Source organism: Erythranthe guttata, chromosome 1, assembly GCF_056151865.1.
Source record: "Erythranthe guttata isolate IM_541 chromosome 1, IM_541, whole genome shotgun sequence".
In the NCBI taxonomy this organism is placed as follows: domain Eukaryota; kingdom Viridiplantae; phylum Streptophyta; class Magnoliopsida; order Lamiales; family Phrymaceae; genus Erythranthe; species Erythranthe guttata.
Window position 1 is genome coordinate 2,660,246 of NC_142533.1, and position 21,593 is coordinate 2,681,838.

Genomic DNA, 21,593 nt, shown 5'->3' on the forward strand with positions numbered 1-21,593 from the left:
TATTTACTTTTGGTCCCTATATCATCATATATAAAAGTCAAAACAAAATTAAATGACTAAACTAGACTAGAATGTGTAACATCAATTTTCAACCTAAATAATTATTGAAGAACAAATAATTCCAGACCTGTATGTATTAAATTGCACTGCCACGAATTTATAACAAACTTTATATTGAATGGAAAATCTCTTATGGACCAAATAAATAAAAGTCAACGTGGCTATATTTATGTAACTTTACACATTAAATTAGCTAGGGCCTTTGGGATATATGGTCAACTACCTAATCATGTGTTATACTTCTATATGTATTTATCATTATAAATGCACACGCTTTGTACACTTTTGAAAAGTGATTCTGAGTTTTTGAAATTTAAAGTTGTGTTTGTAGACGCTTTTCCAAAGTGATTATGAGTTTTTTAATGTTTAAAAATAACTGATTTTGAACCAAAGGAAGCTTATAATTATTTTGGAAAAACGTTTGTAAACACCACCTGAATCATGAAGTGTTTACGCAACACCAGCTTTTGCTTCTATTTCTCTTAAAATAAGCTGTTTAAAGTTACAATTTGATAAGCACTCGTGAACCTAATTTTTTTTATTTAACTTGATATTCCAACATATTTGCAAACACCTCCAACATTTTAAAAACAGCTTAACATCAACTTAACTCACAATTAGTAAATTTAACTTTTTAGTAAGCTTTTGCAAAAACCACCTTAGAATGACTCAAAGTAATCCGTAGTTCTACTACATAAAGTCATTTTACAGTTTGTACGTAAACTATTTATACAGCTTATATACTTAGCCAAACACAATCCACCCAAAAAAAGTTTCCCAATAAATAATTCAAATCTTAATATTATAAATTTAGATGAGTTGATATTGATAGTATTTATGAGTCATGCACATTGTCTAGACACGGTTTTTGGATATAGATACAACAGTAGTCAACACATCTAATTCTTTGCCTGAAATTATGTCAACAAAAAGTGGTTAGTTGATTTCAGTTGCCAATGTCGGAAATGTCTTTAATTTTTCTTTTTGGGCTAAATACAGTTTGCACCCTTAAACTATAAGGGTGGTAACACTTACCCCCTTAAAGTTACAAATGTAACACTTACCCCCCTCATTAATGAATTTAAAGGTATAACTTTGACTTTGAATGATGTGGCATTTTTTCTTCCCAAATTGTCCTTATAGCCATTAAATAAATAATGAATATGTAATAATAAAAAATTCGGCAACTTTGCCAAAACTTAATTTTATTATCTCAATATTGTAAATCTATGAATGAAAAAAATTGAATTTTAGTTTATTTTTGTTTTACCTTGTGTTCATTTGTAGCTAACAAAAAGTTAACGATTATTCGAATTTTAAGTATAATTTTATAGTTTATATAGTTATTTTAATGCGTATATGACTCTAATATAATCATCTCACTTTTTACTCGGAGAATCACAAAATGTATTCAAAAGTTAATAAGAAATTATAATTTAAACGTCTAAATATTTAAATATTATTTTATTAAAATTTATATTTAAGTAACTTAAATAAATTTTCAAATCAATAATTATTATAAAAAAATTGGCCATTTAAGTCTTGAATATTTTTTTCTCGCGAATGTTTAACGTATTTTATATATTTTTTAAAATATTGAGATTTTTATTTATATTAGGGTCTATAGTAATTAAAATGTGGAGTTAAACATAAATCAAAATATTTTTTTAATAATTATTATATTTTATAAATTTTAGTTTTTGAAATATTATTGAAACTATTTTATTGTATATGCATTAATATAATAGCTAGAAGGACAATTTGGGAAGAAAAAATGCCACATCATTCAAAGTCAAAGTTTTATCATTAAATTCATTAATGAGGGGGGTAAGTGTTACATTTGTAACTTTAAGGGGGTAAGTGTTACCACCCCTATAGTTTAAGGGTGCAAAGTGTATTTAGCCCTTTCTTTTTCCGTTTTTTATTATTTATCAATATTTTATTATTATTATTATTATTATTATTATTATTATTATTATTATTATTATTATTATTATTATTATTATTATTATATTATTATTATTATTATTATTATTATTATTATTATTATTATTTTTTTTTTTTTTTTATTATTATTATTATTATTATTATTAATTTTTTTTTTCTTTCGAATTTTTTATTTTATTTTTCTGTGATACATGAATCATGTATGATTGTATATATATATCAAATACTAGTAATTAATGAAGCCCGTTTACGCTATTATACGAGAGTGAGATAAATTAGCATAATAAAAAAATGTGACGTTTCCTTGATTTATTATAAAGTATTTATTTATATTTACCTTTTCTTATAATTAATTAAAACATAAAAATATAATTTTTAGACTATATATATATTATAGTTCTAATTTAATTATAGATTAGATCAAAATATTCTAGGGTTTTACTTGAGCTAATTAAATTAGCTAGCAGCAAGCCTAACATGACTAATTATGTGGTTTAAGAGCACTAATTAGTTCAATTTAACTAATTAACTTAGCTAGCCTAATTAACATGTTAAGTTGCATACGAATCCAACTTTGTAGTACCACTTGGTTTATGGTCTTACACATGGCTTCTTCTTAATCTCACACTAATCAAATCAGTTAATTGAAAGTTTAATTGTCTTGTTATCCCCCTCTATTACTAGTTAGGGTTGAAAATCAGATCAAGTTATTTAATTCGGTATTAACGAATCGATTGTCAAATAAAGTTCGTTTATAACATCGATCCGTAAATATAATGAAATGTGTAGTGTTGAAAATCGAATCAAGCTACTTGATGTTCGATTTCAAAATCTTTTGTTAAAAACTTGTTTGAGCTTAATTTTTTTTTTATATATACATGCAAATTGTAATGAATTAAATTTGAACGCGTATTTGTATTAATTAGTGAGTAGTAAATTATAAAAATTGATAAAAAGGTGGGTTAATTTTGTGAATCTTTGGAAAATCATTATGCCGTACTTTTTTCTTTTCTGATCATAATGAAGAAACTTGCAGCCAACTGCAACAATATGTATATATGTGTATTGGGTAAAAAAATTATACTCTCGTATAATTGTTTGCAAACTATACGACAGTATAATTGTTTGCAAACTATACGAGAGACGTAAATCACGTTAGGTTAACCATGTGTGACAAGTTTGATGTAGCGACCGTCTACAAGAAAATTCGAATTTTGGTCAATTGACGCACTTGCTCTAATAGTTAATCATCATTGTGGGCCCTTGTGCAATACTTGGTTACAGCTATTTAAAAAAAAAGTTGGGATTAATGTGTCGATTCCATCCCTTTTGGAGATTAACTTTTTAATGCCATTTAATTAGTGACTTTATCTTTTGCTAATTTTTTTTTTAAATTAGTGACTTTATCTCCAAAAAAGATAAATTAAATTATGAAATTGAACCTATCCAAGAAATACACCCTTTGATTTTCTTGAAACAGACACCAACTCAGCCTTTCGTGTCAGAAATTTTGTCCTCTTCTTGATTGGAAATTGTTCATTACCCAAACAATCCCCCAAAGAACACACACACTGACACACACTAAAAAAATAGAAATTAAATATTAAAATTATAAAAAAAAAAAAAAAAAAAAAAGTTGGCATTGACAGTCTAGACCCATACCCGCCCAAAATATCTAGGCCCAACAAAAATATCTGGAGAATTAAGGCCCGTTTGGTTGCTAAAATATTAATCGGTCAAAATAAAAAATATATAATAAATACTAGGGTAATTTAATTGTGAATGATATTTTAATCCCAAAAGTGAACCCCACATCTTTCATATATATAATATGTAGTCGATAAACATTACTAGATATTTTCTTGAAATAAAATCATTCATCACTAATTAAATTCAATTAAAGCAGTGGGAATTTATATGTATATATAATTTAAAATTCAAAAAGATAATAATTAAAATATTAAACTCCATCAATACAATGTGCTACCCGAAACCATCTGCTTTTGCAACACTAGTTTAAGAAAACCAGGTCAGAATATTAAAATATTTTGACCTAAATATAAATATATTTTTTTTTTCAATTAATTAATTTATTAATATATATACATGCTTATTTTTCATGAGAGAAGAGAACCATATAAAATAAAAAATTTAATATGTAACAGGCATAAAAGTATGGGCCTGAATTGTACCCTGAAATTCACAAATAGTGATATTGCCCTTTCTAATTAATTAAATGTTTTTAATCATTGGAAGAAGACAGAAAATGATGGGATATAAACAGAAATACCCCAATAAATAAATAAATAATAATAATAAATCAATAAATAAAAATTGATAATTAATGTATAAAGTTTCATCCTAATCCTACCCCACACATTACTTTAATTATTTTATTTAATAGTTTGTTGCAAGTTGTGGGATGGAAGCCACTCAATAACCACTTTTTAATATGATGTTATATATCAAAATCCAAATCACAATCGTCCCACACTAAAAAATCTGGATACATGATTGATTTTACCATAAATTATTTGCAAGTGTCAGAGCCTGTTTGGCTCTGTTTATTTTAAACAGCTAATAAATTCTTACATCTAATTAATAAGCTGTTTTAAGAGCTGATAAACTATTACATCTTATTATTGTTAGAATTAATTTTTAAAATTCTTTTAATAATGAGCTTATAAGTTATTTTTACGTATTACAATATCTTAAATAAGAAGTTAAAACATATTTACTTTTTAAAAAGGATTTTATTTGCTATACAAGAGCTTATTTTTTGATTTTTTTAAAATTATTTTATATATTTATTTATTTCATATTATATATATAATTGTTTCCACCTATTTGTTTCTTCATCTATTAGCTGTTATATATAGTATATATATTCCTTATGTAAATTTATATGTTTTTGCATTTTGTTATTTACATTTAAAAAATATTATAATTAATTCCATACAAGATCAGATGTGTCTGCTGTCTTATGAGTGTCCCATGGCTCTCTCAAATTGCCACTGTTTTTCTCTGATTAAGCAGTTCACTAAACTAATTAAAGTAATTAACTACTATTAATATTTATTTAATTAATTAATATAGTGCGTAATTAATTTAATTTCCCTAGCCAAGATCTCACTTTTCTAATATAATAATATAGATTAATATTAACTTAATATATATAAACGCAGATTCCATGCAACTGCAGACACGTGCTTTCGCTAATCTATGAATTAACGTACGCGTGCATGTACTTAATACGTACAATGAACGGAGATTATAAGTTAATAATTAATTAATAACGTCGAAATCAATTATTTATTATTTTATTGTTATAAAAATGAAAATTCGTTATGTAGGCTAGTTACGAGTAGGGCTGGGACTTTGGGATCGGGATTCGGGATCCCGTCCCGTCCCGTCCCGATCAGATTTTTACTATTTGGGACTAAAACTTCGGGATTTCGGCATTACGGGATTCGGGATCATGATTAGGAACAAATATGAGATCGGAATTCGGGAATTGGTTCAATCCCGAATTAGGAAAAAAGAAAAAAAAACAAATAAAAACGCGCACACACACACACACACACACACACACACACACACACACACACACATATATATATATATATATATATATATATATATATATATATATATATATATATATATATATATATATATATATATATATATATATATATATATATATATATATATATATATATATATATATATATATATATATATATATATATATATATATATATATATCAAGGAGATGAGAAACACAATATAATATATCTTTTCAACTTATTTTTAAATTTTTTAAATTTTATTTGTTCCAAGTTTTGTGGTAAAAATTAAATAGTGCAAGAACAATAGTATGTATATAATATATTCAAGTTGGTTTAGGCCCCGTTTGGTTGGCAAGATAAGATTAGCCAAGATAAAATTACATAATCTAATGAAACCCAATTATTTTATTGGAGCTTGCAACGTCCAACAAAAAGAACTCATTAGAAGGCAAGATAAGCCATGATTATATAATTTTGGCGGGTCGACCCGGCAATTTATTGGGGATACCAAACATCAAATTAAGTCCAACTATTTAGTTAATCATGGCTTATCTTGGCAACCAAACGGGGCCTTAGTGTATAAAATAATACTAATTGGAAAAAAAAACAATATTTCTTAGTTTTTAGGCAAAATATGGGATAATCCCGAATTCCCGAAATATTTAGGGATCGGATATCGATATACCGGGATTTAATAATATGGGATGGGATTGAGATTTAAAATTTCTATCACGAATTCCGAATTCCCGAAATCCCGTCCCGAACTCACCCCTAGTTACTAGCCTTCACGGAAGGCGCAACGACGTTAATTAAACCGTGAAATAGTGAAAGCCAGTTGGCCTGACAAATGAATAATTAATTGAATTAGTGCAATAATTAATTTTAATTATAAGTCAAAAAACTGTTTTTCTTTTTATCTGTTTTGTGCATGTGGTCTGCTAATGTACATGCCACGCTCATTAATTTATATTATCTTTATTCAGTATGTATATTTAAGTATTTAACTTATTAATTTTTTAATAGCTAACTTTCACATGGCCCACCTTTAAGTAATTTGGCCCATAAGTTATAGCCCACAATAAAAATAGTGGGCATACACAAAATTTCAATTAGTTTTAAAAGAATCCGGCCCATTATAATTTGTGATTTAAAATGAGATAATATGGTTTTATTCGAAAATGTGAAAATATTTGTAGAGCAAATTAATAAGTGTAAATTACGAAAACTCCCTCACCTATCCGTAATTATCAAAATCCCCCCACGTGTTTTCGTCTTACACCGCCCCTTTAGGTGTATTTTTCACGAAATCTTTTTGATTCCAGTTACTATTTGAAAAGTTTCAATTTTACGCCTGCAAACATGTCATTTATGATTTATTTATGCTACTTTTTAAAGATAAAAACTACCCTCAAATAGGTAACGATGTACTAAAAGTTGTGAATGTGTTATTTAAGAAGTATGGGTAAATTACAATCACCTCTTGAGGTATGGTCAACTTACGAAATAACCCCTCTTGTTTGGATAATTACATCTACCCCTCAACTATGATTTTTCCTTACACCTCCACCCTTATGGTGTAAATTTCAACATAATCATCTAGATTTCGTGGAATGTGCTCTAGCTTGTACTCATTTTGTGTAAAAATACAATTTTTGATGCACCACAATCTGATATATACAAGTCAAAAAACGCATATTATGATCATCTTGCTTCAAAATGTGGAGTTCGAATGCGATAAAACGGGTACAAAAGTGATAATATTCCATATAATCTCGAAGATTCCACTAAATTTGAAACTGCAAGGGTGGACGTGTAAGAAGTTTTATAATTGAGGGGGTGGTTGTAATTACCCAAACAAGATGGGGGTTTTCGTAGGGGGTGGTTGTAATTTACCCAAGAAGTAAAGATTTCGTGTAAAGCCCCCCAATGGTAATTTTTGCCTTTAAAAAATAACATAAAGAAATATCACGTCTGTAGGGTAGAATCGGCATTTTTTGGGAAATATTACTTGTAATAAAAAAGATTCCATGAAAAATCACGCCGTAAGGGGACCAGTGTTAGATGGAAACAAACGTTGGGGAATTTTGGTAATTACGAATAAGTGGGGCATTTTTTGTAATTTAGTCTAAGTTTAGGAGGTTAAATTATTTACCAATTAATAAAGAATCGATATTATACATTACTACTGATCAATTAACGTTATTTACATGTAGCGCTTTTTAAATCGAATTTGTGATCAATTAATAAAGCGTGTGTCGCCTACTCGCGAGTTTAAACAGACAACTCAGATTGGAGTTGAGTTTGCATACAACTCGAAATCCTGTAAGCAATCTGAGTCATATCAGGCCTCGCTTCCGAGTTACAAACCAGAGCCATATTCGCCACCTCAATCAAAACCCTAAATTGCTCAACATTCACATCACCCCCCAAATTAGGGTCCAAAATCCCCATCAGAACCCCCAAATCGTCACTTCTCCGGCGCTCCTCCGTCCACTCCGCCAGGGTGAACGATCCCTGCAGCGATTTCATCCCCGTGAGTAGCTCCAGAATCAGAACCCCGAAGCTGTACACGTCGCTCTTCGGCGAGACGACGCCGGTGCTCAGGTAGCTCGTGTCGACGTACCCCAGCGATCCTTTGACGGCGATCGGCGTGTGCGAGCTCTGCGCGTCGCTCCCGAGCTTGCAGAGGCCGAAGTCCGCCAGCTTGGCGCGGCCGTCGTTGACCAGGAGGACGTTCGACGATTTGATGTCGCGGTGGATCACCGGCGGGTCGGCGACGGAGTGGAGGTAGTCGAGGGCGTAGGCGATGTCGAGTGCGATGCTGAGGCGGTTGGACCAGGAGAGGGCGGCGCGTGTGCCCTCGCGCGTGTGCATACGCTCGAATAGGCTTCTGTTTGGTACGTATTCCAAAAGCAGAAGCTGTTCTCCTGTTAGATTGTATATAGATTATATAAACTGTCATTTGGTTAACTGGAATTGCTTTCGAATTTCGATATAAATTTATTTGCTATGATATTAAAGAACAGAGCAGATCGTTTTCTGTTGTCGTCTCGGGCTTCGTAAACTGTATTGAATATTCGAACAACGTATATAGCGAAGAAATTTAATTACCTTTCTCGAGGCAGAATCCCATCAATCCGACCAAATTCGGATGTGAAATCCGTAGAAGGACCGAAACTTCATCTAGAAACATCTTTTGGCTGCCGCCTCTCTCTTCCAAGACACGTTTGACGGCTCCGAATCTGCCATCGCCGAGCTCAGCAAGATAAACGTACGAAGTTGCTCCAACTCCAATACGAATCCTAAAATCACTTGTGGCCACTTTTAGCTCCTCGAGTGAATATGTCCTAATTATCGAAGAAGAAGAACGGTTAATTATAGTATTGGCAATTCCCTGCGTTGGTTTTGCTTCTAATTTTGCAGGCTTTTGATGATCAGGTAATCGGTGGTCGCTTTGATCGGATACTTTGTTTGAAGATTTATGATCTTCTTGATTATTTGTCTCGAGATAGACGGCTAATTTTCTTAGGACGATGGTGAGAATTATAACTAGTGTTATTGCACCTGCAATCAAATAGCTTCTTCTGCTTGATGTTGAGAAACCAAGGAACCACATCTTTGCCTCATTTAGGTGTTTTTTTTTTTTAATCTTTAATTATGCACTTGGGATTTATTTTAAAAACCTAGAGCATAAGTTGAATATGGACAATATACTTTTCCTTATTTATTTATTTATTTATTTATTTATTTATTTATTTATTCAGGTTTAAGTGAAGGATTATGAATCAAGATTCATTGATTTGGATTTTTACAATTTTACAATTAGTGTCATATGCATGAGAATAGGATGTGCATAAGTTGTTGGTTTGATGCTGAGTTTTATCCTTGCAAGTAATGGTAATTTGATAGTGAAACAGTTGGTGAAAAATCCAAGAGGGAAAGTTAGGGGTAGTGATGGGTCAATTCTCGGGCGGGTTAGCCTAAAATCGAGGCCCGCCCGTTAAAAGTATCCAAAAAATTCAGACTTGACCCAACCGGCTTCAGTCAAGATTCAGATCCGTCCCAACCATACCCAAATTTTTACGGGTTTTACATTTGATATATCCGCCCTTAATTTGCGCCTCAATCTTATCTGTTTTTGGATTTTATCTTTAGATGTACCTTAGTCAGCTCACCACCTACCGAGCGTCTACTTCATGTGAACTCAAGAAGCGGACGTCTACTTCATGCGAGCTCTTCGCTTAACATACTTGTGTATCTTGGGCTTCTTTCTTAGTGGGCTAGCGGCCCGAACTCCTCTTTTCATGCTCTAGATCCAACGGACTCGTTTTCGGCTCGTGGGCCCGACCGTGCCAAATTAGCCCCTATCGAGATGCTTTTAATAGGACTAGAACGTAAAATATAATCTTTTCTTTTAGTTTTGGACAAATGAAGGTGTCTTATTTTGACAGCTATTTTATTTTTATTTGATTTTTGTTAGGGGAAAATTGATTGCAAAACCCCCCAAATCAGCATATTCCCATTCACATGTCCTCAACACTTGACTTTTCTTATGACAACCTATCCATTAGTTGGTAAACTTGACTATTTTAAAAAAAATCTAAAAAAAAAAGAAATATAATGTCAATAAAACAAAATTTGTTAATAAAAAATAAATTAATTATTGATTATTAAGTGAAGAGAAATCCATACTGTGTGACTAGTTAATGTATTGAAAAGGACCTACCTATAGTGTTGGCTTAAATGTAATGAACCTCTATCAAAATCCTAATCTGACTCATTGTATTGATTATGTACTTTCTCCAAACTTTTGTCAACTTATAATATGTTGTTAAAAAGAGCTTATAAGTTCTTTCCAAGTGTTTGATAATTTTTTTTTTAAATCTTAAAATTTTCAAAAATAAATTGTTGAAGAGCTTTTAGATCTCTTTTAAACAATACATTTTTATTTAAAATCTTAAAATGAGTAAAAATGGATTATAATTAAGCTAATTATCCAAACAATTTAAAAATTAATTCTAAAAATAAAAGTAACAATATCTCACCTCTTAATACAATTTATCAGACGTAAGAAATTATCAATAGGTGGTGTAATTAATTTTTTTCAACCATTAATTTTTTAAGTCGAGTTTGTTGATATTTCAGAGTTACTCACGAAGCAAGAATTTAATGATTGAATCGGTAGAAAATTTGGTAGACTTTTCTTTTTTAGACGAACAAAGTTTAAAATACGTTTAATAAAAAACCGAATATAGCATTTTTGTAATAGAACCTATATGAAATTCTCATAAAAAAAATGTTATTCCTAAAAATCAAGGTTTATATTAATTTATTTTAAATAAGAAAATAAATAAACTTAAATATTAGTGAAATAGTATAACCTACCCTTAAAAAATGACAATATAATAATTCAACCTATGGTCCACTTCCTTCCTACTATTCCCTCTACTGACTATTTTAAGCAATAAATGAATAAATTGTAATAAATAATAATCAATTAATTTAATTTAACCATAAATTTAATTGGCAAATTCAGTCAGTGCCGGTGGCTGTTGACTTTTACATTGGGCTTGGGCTTAGCAGCCCACCACTTGCTACTAAAGGTTGTACCTTTTGGACAATTTTAGCCTTATTATTTAGCATCAGTTTGAAATATTCATGATAATCAAATATTTTTTAAATAAATATAAATAGGTGAATAAAATACTAAATTCGATTTAATAAATCAGCAAAAAAAAAAAAAAAAAAAAAAAAAAAACAATTAGATAATTTTTTTAGAAAAAAGTATATCTATAGATCTACTTCTTTTATTTGTCATAATTTATAATTTAAAATGAATAATTAATAAATAATAGAGAAATTACAATTAATTAAAAACCAATAATACACTAATAAATATAAATAATATATAAAAATGTAATAAATGTACAACATCTTCCTCCAACAATGGATCTTCTGTACAAAGACCCCTTCCTTCTGAAGAAGAAAGGGAAAATCAAACACAGCAAATTTTGACCCTAAAATTGCTAATTTACCAGCCAATTACCCAACAATTACACCTAAAAACCCTTATTCTCTCTCCGATCAAATTCCGGCTGAAATTCCGGCCACTTCGTTTCAGTTGAGACCGGAGACCCCCGCCATGATCGCAACGAGAAATGTTTTACGATGAAAATTAATTGATGTTTACAGACTGATTCGGACTCCAATTTCATTTTTTCCGACTCCTTTTTGGAGTTCATCGGAAAAAATCAATGGCCGGGAACAATGCGTTGAAGGAGGTGACCACTTCCAGACCGTTGTTCTTGACGATCTACGCCACCGTGATTGTCGGAATCTTAGTGTCTTCCTTTTACGTATTTTCCGCCGTCTTCTCCGGTTCGAATTCCGTCTCTTCTCCGTGGTTCTCCAGTTTATCTCCCGCCGGCGACGTCGTTAGAGGTCAGTACATTTTAGGGTTTATTTAATTTGTGGATTAGTCGAAGTTCAATTTTGACTGTGAATCCGTGTGTGTATATGTATTCGAACAAGCATCTATTGAATGAATATTGGTTTTTGATGTGTGATTAGTTGTTCTGGTTAATGAAATTTAATTGTAAATTTGAAGGAGGGATTTATTGTGTGTGAATGGATGATTTATTGTGAGGACAATGCATTATAAGTCAAAGCACTTCTATTGGTTGATCTCTCAGTTTCTGATCTCGAGATTTTCGAATTATAACTCGGAGGAAAGCATTTAATCGAGTTCGCAATTGATCTCACAATTTAAGCAAATGAAATTTTAGTTCCTTGAACTTTTATGAAACATTTAATTTATGGTGTTTGATTGTCTTTATGTTCATTTAGTGTGGCTCGTTAGCCGTCATTATTATGATCGGTAGTTTGAGAAACCCGCGTAAAATAAGACTCGAGTTAGCAATTGTCTCGACGATAGGGTTAATTAGTAGTACTTTTTAAGCATAAATCTGTTTCTTGAATCTATATTTTGAACATATGTTTCGATCCATGCTGTAAGATTATTTCGTTGTTGTATGCAAGTACGTATGCGGTCCTTCAAATTAATCAAATGTTGTTTGTTAGTCTTGATCGAAGCAGCCAGTTTCTGATATTGTTTTTCAATTTCATTTATTACGTGCGACAAAATAGTTTCTGTTATTTCGATTTTTCGATAACAAGGGTGGATATAAAATCAATTCATGCCTCATTTATTTGTATCTCTTCTCTTAACTTTTTTGTCGCTTTTATATTATTGAAGCAAGTTCACCGTCCTTCAATGGCGCATCTAATTCTTCTCACGAAGTAGTAATTGGCTCAGCGCCAAATTTACCATCACGGCCTAAAAAAACACCTTTGAGTCCGATTTGGAAAGCACCTCCACCTGGTTCCGAAATGCCGCCATTAGAGACTTTTCGACTGACAAAGGAACTTGTTCAGCAAAGGGTGAAGGACAATGTTATAATCGTGACATTTGGTAACTTCGCTTTCATGGATTTCATTTTGACTTGGGTCAAACATTTGTCAGATATGGGCGTCGAAAACTTTCTTGTCGGTAAGTATTTATATACTTTTTCCCTTTTCCGTGGAATTTATTACATTCTCATGTGCTAAACAAAAAAGATTCTCTCTCATCTATCTCTCTCTATCTCTCTCAGGTGCAATGGACACCAAACTTGTGGAGGCTCTTTATTGGAAGGGCGTTCCGGTTTTTGACATGGGCAGTCATATGAGCACAATAGATGTTGGGTGGGGCACACCGACTTTTCATAAGATGGGGAGAGAGAAAGTCATTTTGATCGATTCTGTCTTACCTTACGGCTTTGAGCTGCTTATGTGTGATACTGACATGGTCTGGTTAAAGGTACTGTCTCAGCTAAGACAATGATCTTGATTTCACGTAGTAAAGTTTCTTGCCGCTAAATTATTCATAATTGTGCAAAAAATTTCTCGAACAGAATCCGCTTCCTTATCTTGCACGTTTTCCCGAAGCTGACGTCTTAACATCCACCGATCAAGTTTCACCTACCGTAGTTGATGACCGGTTGGATGATTGGAAACTAGGTAAAATTTTCTGTTGTATATATACATTGAAGTCTTGTATATATATATATATATATATATATATATATATATATATATATATATAATCTAATTTGTGCTCCTTTTTGTGGGTTTTTTTTTTGACAGCTGGCGCAGCCTACAATATAGGGATTTTTCATTGGAGGCCAACTGCACCTTCGATTAAACTAGCAAGAGAATGGAAAGAATTGCTTCTCTCTGACGAAAAAATATGGGATCAAAACGGTTTTAACGACCTCGTTCGAAGGCAGCTGGGCCCACCTGTCGATGAAGACAGTGGTCTTGTCTATGCTTATGATGGAAACCTTAAAATTGGCCTTTTACCAGCAAGTATATTTTGCAGTGGACATACCTACTTCGTCCAGGTTTTTTGCAGTTTTTTTCTGTGACCAACCCTTAATTGCCACCTGTAATTTTTCCTACGGATAAAAATTAATTTATTTAATAAAAAAAATATTTATCTGTTTGGCAGGCTTTGTACCAACAGCTTAAACTAGAGCCGTATGCTGTGCATACTACATTCCAGTATGCTGGTACGGATGGAAAACGCCATAGGTTGCGCGAAGCTATGGTGTTCTACGATCCACCGGAATATTACGATGCACAAGGTTACTTTTATTGTCTTTTTTTTTTCTTTCCATTTTTTTATAATAATTGTTCCGTCGGTTGCTAATTTCTCGAGACAATCATATGCAGGGGGATTTCTAACATTTAAACCCAGTATACCGAAGAATTTGATGTTAGAAGGGGCGCACAACGTAGATTCGCACTTTGCTCTTGTTAATTACCAAGTATGTGAATTTAATTTTTTTTCTTTCTACGTTTTTTTTGTTAGTGGGAATTAAGAAACATGTGTTACTTAGCTAACAAATGAACAATGATTCTTCAGATGAAGCAGATACGTACCGCACTTGCCATCGCTTCATTATTAGGTCGCACGTTGGTAATAACTGCTTTCGTCTTTCACATTTTAAATCATGTACACTTTGGTCTCGATATAAATTGTTATTTTCATTTTTATATTTAAACCATGAAGTTTTTTTTTTTTTTTTTGTTAATTTTGTGATATTTGTTCTTATTTGTGATTAGGTTATGCCTCCACTATGGTGCAGGTTGGACAGGCTGTGGTTTGGACACCCGGGAATTTTGCCCGGCACTTTGACTAGGCAGCCATTTGTTTGTCCGTTGGATCACGTCTTTGAGGTATCGACAATCTTTCTTGAAATTAATTTTATTTTCTTATATCTGCATTTATTTTTATTTTTTTTCATTTGAGAAGCTATAATATTATTTCTTAATATTATGTAATGACCTTGATGTAGTAGAAAACACAATTTATTGCATAAAATAAACTTTAATCAAGAAAATTAAGAAATCATGTGAAAAACAAAGGCCGTTTCTCGAGTTTAACATTTCACTATATTTTGGTGAAAAGCTAAAGTTTACGATGTTTTTCAAAATTGTATCTTTTCATTTAAATTTGTAAAAGACATGCAAGTTAAATAATTACGTAAACCTCCCCTATTGTTTAGTTTAAATACCGATGTAGTCCCTCATGTTAATATTCGTGATGCAGATTCATTTAATGTTAAAAGATCTCCCTGAGGAGGAATTTGGACCGGGGATTAATATTAGGGAGTATTCATTATTCGACAATCCAGCTATGTCTCAGCAGGTTAATTTTCAAAACTCGTGCAGAAAAAAGAAGAATTTTTTAGAAGATTTAATAAAAATAATAATAATATTAATTTGACTTTTATTCTTTGATTTAGGTGAAAGATTCTTGGCTCGATGTGCATCTTTGTGTACCAGGATCGAAAGGTTGTGAACTTTCGAACGGTACAACTCAAGCGGGAATTCTCAAGCTCCCTAAACGGAGTACAGAAGAAACGGTAATATTTCATAGTTTTGGATATTCGGATTTTTTTTAATTCAAATTCAAATTACGTCATTAACTTTTGCTCGTTCGAAACAGTTCAAAACCATATTCTCGTCATTCAAGGATAAGAAAGTCATTCAGTTCTCATCAATGCAAGAAGCCTTCTTAGGATTCACCGACAAGGTACTAATTATTATTATTATTATTATTATTTACTTTTTTAAATTCTTTTTTTTTTTTTTGCTTCGTCGTACTAAAATACGTATTTGTTGTACTGATCAGAAAAGAGAAGAAAAATTCCGAAAGCGTGTGAAAATCTACCCAGGCATTTGGTGCTGTGTGGAAAATAAAACACCGGGGCATATATACTACGATATGTATTGGGATGAAAAACCCGGTTGGAAAGCATTACCTCCACAGACTCCGGAAGAGGATCACCCGCCTTTTTGATTTAATTTTATTAATTATTATTATTGGCGAAAATGCTAATTATAATATTCTAAAAGGGGACGAGATAAAGTAATCTCGAAAATGGAGGAGAAGAAAGGTTAAAGCGGCAAAAAACGCTGATTGGATACATAACTAAGTTGTTCTAACACATGTTGTTCATGTTTAATGAGAGGTGTTGTGTTTTGTAAGAATTATATGCTCTTAAATCTATAGACAGATCACAGGAATTTTTGCGCTTTTTTTTTTTTTTTTTTTTTTTATATATATATATATATAATTTATAATTTTTTATAGGCTAGTGTTGAAGCTTTTGTGTACACTGGTTCAAATAATTAAAGATTTTGTTATTTTGTCGGGAATTTTCAGGGCGTCGTTTGGTTGGGGAGATTAACTATGATTAACTAAGTAATATGATTTTGTTTGATGTTCGGTATCACAGATAATTTATGGGATTGACCTGCAAATATTATATTATTATGGCTTATTATGCTTTTGAGGCATGTTTTTTTTTTATTTTGGCTAATATTAGCTTGGCACCAAACGAGGCCTAAGTGTGTATCAGTTACAATTAGGGGTGAGTAAGTCATATCAATCAACGAGTCAAAACCCGTAAAAATCGGACCGAACGGATAGATCATTCAATAGGATTGGGTCCCAAAATTGAAATTGGGCATATCTTGTTACTCTTCTACACTTCTACCATTTATTACACACACACTAAAACACACATTAAAACACACACACAAATAGTACAAATGTTGTTTGCAAAGTGAATTTGGCAGTAATGCACAACAGGCAATGTTCTGTCCTAAATTGCATACCAAATTTACCCTTCACAGGCCATCGTTTCTTGCCGCCATTTTTGTCAACAGTTCATCAGTTTCTCCACCGTTCTTCCATTTCTCTCCAATCAAAAACTCATCGATTCTCCAATTCTCTCTCCATTATTCATCCACCCTTCTTCAAGAATTCACCACGTACACCGTTCAACAACCGATCAATGCATCCCACATTACCTCAAGAACTCGCGCAGAGTTTCCCCACGCACCCCAATCGCTCGACGAAATGCCTCACAGAAAATATCAAAGTTCCGAACACACCCTCTTACGGGACGTGTTCAAGATTCTCCAGCTCGTCATGCGAGAACCGAGCATCTCAAACGCCGCGATGGTGCACGCGTTGGCTGCGAAACAAGGCGCTCTCGAAGATTTGTACGTCGCCACTTCTCTCGTCACCGTTTACTCAAGAAGCAAGGCGCTTACCTCATCAATAGCTTTGTTCAGTGAAGTTGTTGACAGAGATATTGTTTTATGGAATGCTATGATGAGTGCATGCACAGAGAATCGAGCTTTTCGAGTCGCAATCGATTTGTTCACGAAAATGGTGAACCAGGGGAATGGTTTTGACCCCACCACTCTCGTTATAGTAATATCCGCTTTTTCCGATTTGAAAAATCTTCGACAAGGTCAGATTATTCATGGGATGAGCATTACAGCAGGGATGCTTTCGGACACAGTCTTGAGCAACTCTCTGATCGATATGTATTCAAAATGCGGCGACTTGACTTCGTCGGAGCGTATGTTCTCATCGGTGGAATTTAAAGACATTGTCACATGGAATTCGATAATCAGTGGCTGTTTCTACAACAGCCATCCTTACAAGTCCCTGTTATATTTCAGACACATGGCTTCGCTCGAGAATCGAGCCGACCACATGAGTATTTCTTGCGCAATGGCGGCTTGTACTTCTCTGCAAGAGTTCGACATCGGCTTGGCCATCCATGGATGGGGAATCAAATTGGGATATTCCGAGAGCAGCTACGCTTCGGTTTCCAACTCTCTTATTTCGTTCTATTTTCAACTTAAAGATATAGACGCGATAGAGTCAGTTTTTAATGGAATGGCGGTGAAAAATGTGGTGTCTTGGAATACGATGATTAAGGGGTTTTTCTTGATCGGTGAAGCCGAAGAAGCGTTTATTCTTTTACGTGATATGCAGTTTGCGGCACTTATACAACCAGATATTGCAACTATGGTTACCGTGATTCCGTTCTGTGCTGAATTAGTGCTTCCACGAGAAGGAAAAGCTGCACACGGATTTATTGTGCGAAGAGAAATGGCTTCGGAATTATCGGTTGTGAATTGTCTAATTAATATGTATTCAAAATGCAGTAATATCGAAAAAGCAGAGTATTTATTCTCCACCATGCCGAAGAAAGACTCGGTAGCGTGGAATACTATGATATTCGGGTATGCCTACAACGGGCAATCTTTGGAAGCTCGTATTTTATTCAAGAAAATGACGGGTTTTTGTAAAAATTGCACCTTGCCGACTCTATTGGCTATTGTTCCATCTTGTGATTCTCCGGATTCGATTCGATTCGGAAGATCGATTCATGGTTGGGGAATAAAATTGGGATTTACGAGCCAGCTTTTCGCTCTAAATTCACTCATCCACATGTACATTAGTTGTGATGCTCCATCGGATGCTTTTGCGTTGTTCGAGAGTATTTCGACCAGAGTCGATGTGACTAGTTGGAACACTATAATTGTTGGATGCACTCAGAAAGGCCATTTCTCCGAAGCTTTACGATATTTCGACTCGATGAGAAAAGCATCGCAAATCCGATTCAATCCCGTAACTCTTGTAAGTGTTTTATCATCTTGTGGGAATCTCGGTTTATCATTACAAGGAAAAATAACTCACGGGCTTGCTCTCAAAACCGGAATATCCAGTCACACGCGCGTGCAGAATTCGCTAGTGACTATGTACGGAAGACTAGGCGATTCCGAGAGCGCCACGTCAGCGTTCCACCTCAGCGAAGACCGCAACCTATGTTCTTGGAACTGCGCGATATCCGCCATGTCACAAAACGAGGATGCAAAAAGAGCGTTGGAATTATTCCGTTCGCTAGATTTCGAGCCGAACGAGATTACACTTTCCACGGTTCTTTCTGCGTGCAGCCATCTTGGAGCGGTGAGTGTAGGGAAGCAAATACACGCGCACGTATTTAGATTCCGTTTCGAACGGAATATTTATATATCGGCTGCACTCGTTGATATGTACAGCAACTGCGGAAGATTGGAAGTTGCAGAACGGGTTTTTCGAAGCTCGCCGAATAAGTCGGTTTCCGCATGGAATTCTTTAATAATGGCGTACGGGTCCCACAGCATGGGTTCGAAGGCTATCGAGACTTTCGAAGCGATGGTAGGGTTCGGTATTCGTCCGACAGGTGGCACTTTCACGAGCCTTCTCTCAGCTTGCAGCCACGCAGGGATGGTTGAAGAAGGTCGAGTGTACTACGATTGTATGCTGAAGGAGTACGGAGTGGTGCCTTGTGTGGAGCACCGTGTGTGTATGGTGGATATTCTGGGACGTTCCGGAAGGATCCGGGAGGCGTATGATTTTGTCCGGGAGCTTCCGGAAGGAGGCGAGGAGGCGGGGGTGTGGGGGGCGCTTTTGAGCGCGTGTGGGTATTATGGAGAAGTTGAGATTGGGAGAGAAGTTGCGGAGGTGCTGTTTGGATTGGAACCTGAAAATGTGAGTTATTATGTGGCTTTGTGTAATATGTATGTTGCTGTCGGAAAATGGGAGGAAGCTGTTGAGTTGAGAAGTAGAATACAGGATAAACAGTTGAAGAAACAGGTTGGTTTTAGTTTTATTGATGTTGGTTTGAGGTGAATAATGTAATAAAAAATAATTATTTTTTAATATTTTTGATTTCAATTTTTTTTATTTTTTTTTTAATCTAGACATCATTTCATGAATGGTTGAGTAAAATTAGCGAAAATCGCATACTATAGCACACGTATTTTCGTAAAAATCGACGAAATGCTCAAATATATTTTTTTAATATTTTTTAACAATAAATATTTAGTATGAAATATGTTTATTCATTATTAGTCAAGAAATAGTTCACCAAAAAAAATGTTTCACTATTTTTGGCTAATCGAGCAAAATTAGAAGAAATTGTATGCTAAATAGTACACGTTTTTTGCTAAAAATTGTTAAAATTTCCAAATCTTTTATTACTATTTTTTTACACGCAAATATATACTATAGAAGATTCTTATCCATAATTAGTCGAGAAATATTTTGTCTAAAAATTGTTTCACTAATTTTGAACAATCGAGCAAAATCATCGAAAATCGCATACCATAGTACACGTACTTTGGTAAAAAACGACGAAATGTTCAAATATGTTTATTCATTATTAGTGAAGAAATAGTTCACCAAAAAATTGTTTTAACTATTTTTGGCTAATCGAGCAAAATTACAAGAAATTGTATACTATAGCACACGTTTTTTGGTAAAAAATGTTGAAATTTTCAAATCTTTTATTACTATTTTTTAACACTCAAATATATAACATAGAAGAAGTTTATCCATAATTAGTCAAGAAATATTTTTTCTAAAAATTGTTTCACTAATTTCGAACAATCGAGGAAAATCATCAAAAATCGCATACTATAGTACACATATCTTGGTAAAAATCGACGAAATATTCAAATATTTTTTTAATATTTTTTTACAATAAAAATTTAGTATGAAACATGTTTATTCATTATTAGTCAAGAAATAGTTGACCAAAAAACTGGTACACTATTTTTGGCTAATCGAGCAAAATTACAAGAAATTGTATACTTAGCACGCATTTTTTGCTAAAAATTGTTGAAATTTCCAAATCTTTTATTACTATTTTTAACACTCAAATATATAATATAGAAGATGTATATCCATAGTTAGTCAAGAAATATTTTGTCTAAAAATTGTTTCACTAATTCTGAACAGTCGAGCAAAATCATCAAAAATCGCTTACTATAGTACACGTATTTCGGTAAAAATCGACAAAATGTTCAAATATTTTTTTTGATATTTTTTAACAATAAATATTTAGTATGAAATATGTTTATTCATTATTAGTCAAGAAATAGCTCATCAAATAATTGTTTCACTATTTTTGGCTAATCGAGCAAAATTACAAGAAAACCTATACTATATAGCACACCTTTTTTGCAAAAAAATGTTGAAATTTCTAAATCTGTTATTACTATTTTTTTAACATTCATTTATATCCTATAGAAGATGTTTATCCATAATTAGTCGAATAATATTTTGTCTAAAAATTGTAATTTTGACCAATCGAGCAAAATCATCAAAAATCGCCTACTGTAGTGTTTTGGTAAAAAATCGACGAAATGTTCAATTATTTTTTAATATTAGTCGAATAATATTTTGTCTAAAAATTTTGATTTTGACCAATCGAGCAAAATCATCAAAAATCGCATACTGTAGTACACGTGTTTTGGTAAAAAATCGACGAAATGTTCAAATATTTTTTAACAATAAATATTTAGTATGAAATGTTTTTTATTCATTATTAGTCAAGAAATAGCTCATCAAATAATTGTTTCACTATTTTTGACTAATCGAGCAAAATTACAAGAAATCCTATACTATAGCACACGTCTTTTGCTAAAAATTGTTGAAATTTCCAATTTTTTTATTACTAATTTTAACGCTCAAATATATACTGTAGAAGATGTTTATCCATAATTAGTCGAGAAATATTTGTCTAAAAATTGTTTCCATAATTTTGAACATTTGAG

The 21,593-nt window shown here is 32.7% G+C and overlaps 3 protein-coding genes and 1 long non-coding RNA gene across 4 annotated transcripts; 3 read left to right on the forward strand and 1 right to left on the reverse strand.

Moving 5' to 3' along the window:
• The first annotated feature begins 7,784 nt into the window (after window positions 1-7,784).
• On the forward strand, window positions 7,785-9,417 carry LOC148772572 (uncharacterized). Its single transcript, XR_016030777.1, has 2 exons — window positions 7,785-8,476; window positions 8,611-9,417. It is a non-coding gene; the product is annotated as an uncharacterized LOC148772572 (long non-coding RNA).
• Window positions 7,851-9,195, reverse strand: LOC105957882 (protein CYTOSOLIC ABA RECEPTOR KINASE 9-like). Its single transcript, XM_012981857.2, has 2 exons — window positions 8,691-9,195; window positions 7,851-8,506 (listed from the first exon to the last, which is right to left on the reverse strand). Exons 1-2 carry the CDS (start codon window positions 9,193-9,195, stop codon window positions 7,851-7,853), a joined length of 1,161 nt encoding a protein of 386 aa, XP_012837311.2.
• A 2,087-nt stretch (window positions 9,418-11,504) lies between the features above and the next one.
• On the forward strand, window positions 11,505-16,222 carry XEG113 (xyloglucanase 113). Its single transcript, XM_012981929.2, has 13 exons — window positions 11,505-12,020; window positions 12,835-13,128; window positions 13,232-13,437; window positions 13,532-13,637; window positions 13,764-14,020; window positions 14,128-14,263; window positions 14,352-14,446; window positions 14,545-14,598; window positions 14,745-14,858; window positions 15,232-15,330; window positions 15,428-15,547; window positions 15,631-15,717; window positions 15,817-16,222. The coding sequence occupies exons 1-13, from the start codon at window positions 11,834-11,836 to the stop codon at window positions 15,982-15,984; spliced, it is 1,923 nt and encodes a 640-aa protein (XP_012837383.1). The 5' UTR covers window positions 11,505-11,833; the 3' UTR covers window positions 15,985-16,222.
• Window positions 16,223-16,537: 315 nt separating this feature from the next.
• Window positions 16,538-19,719, forward strand: LOC105957864 (Tetratricopeptide repeat (TPR)-like superfamily protein). Its single transcript, XM_012981839.2, has one exon. It carries the CDS (start codon window positions 16,783-16,785, stop codon window positions 19,663-19,665), a length of 2,883 nt encoding a protein of 960 aa, XP_012837293.2. The 5' UTR covers window positions 16,538-16,782; the 3' UTR covers window positions 19,666-19,719.
• Window positions 19,720-21,593: the final 1,874 nt, after the last annotated feature.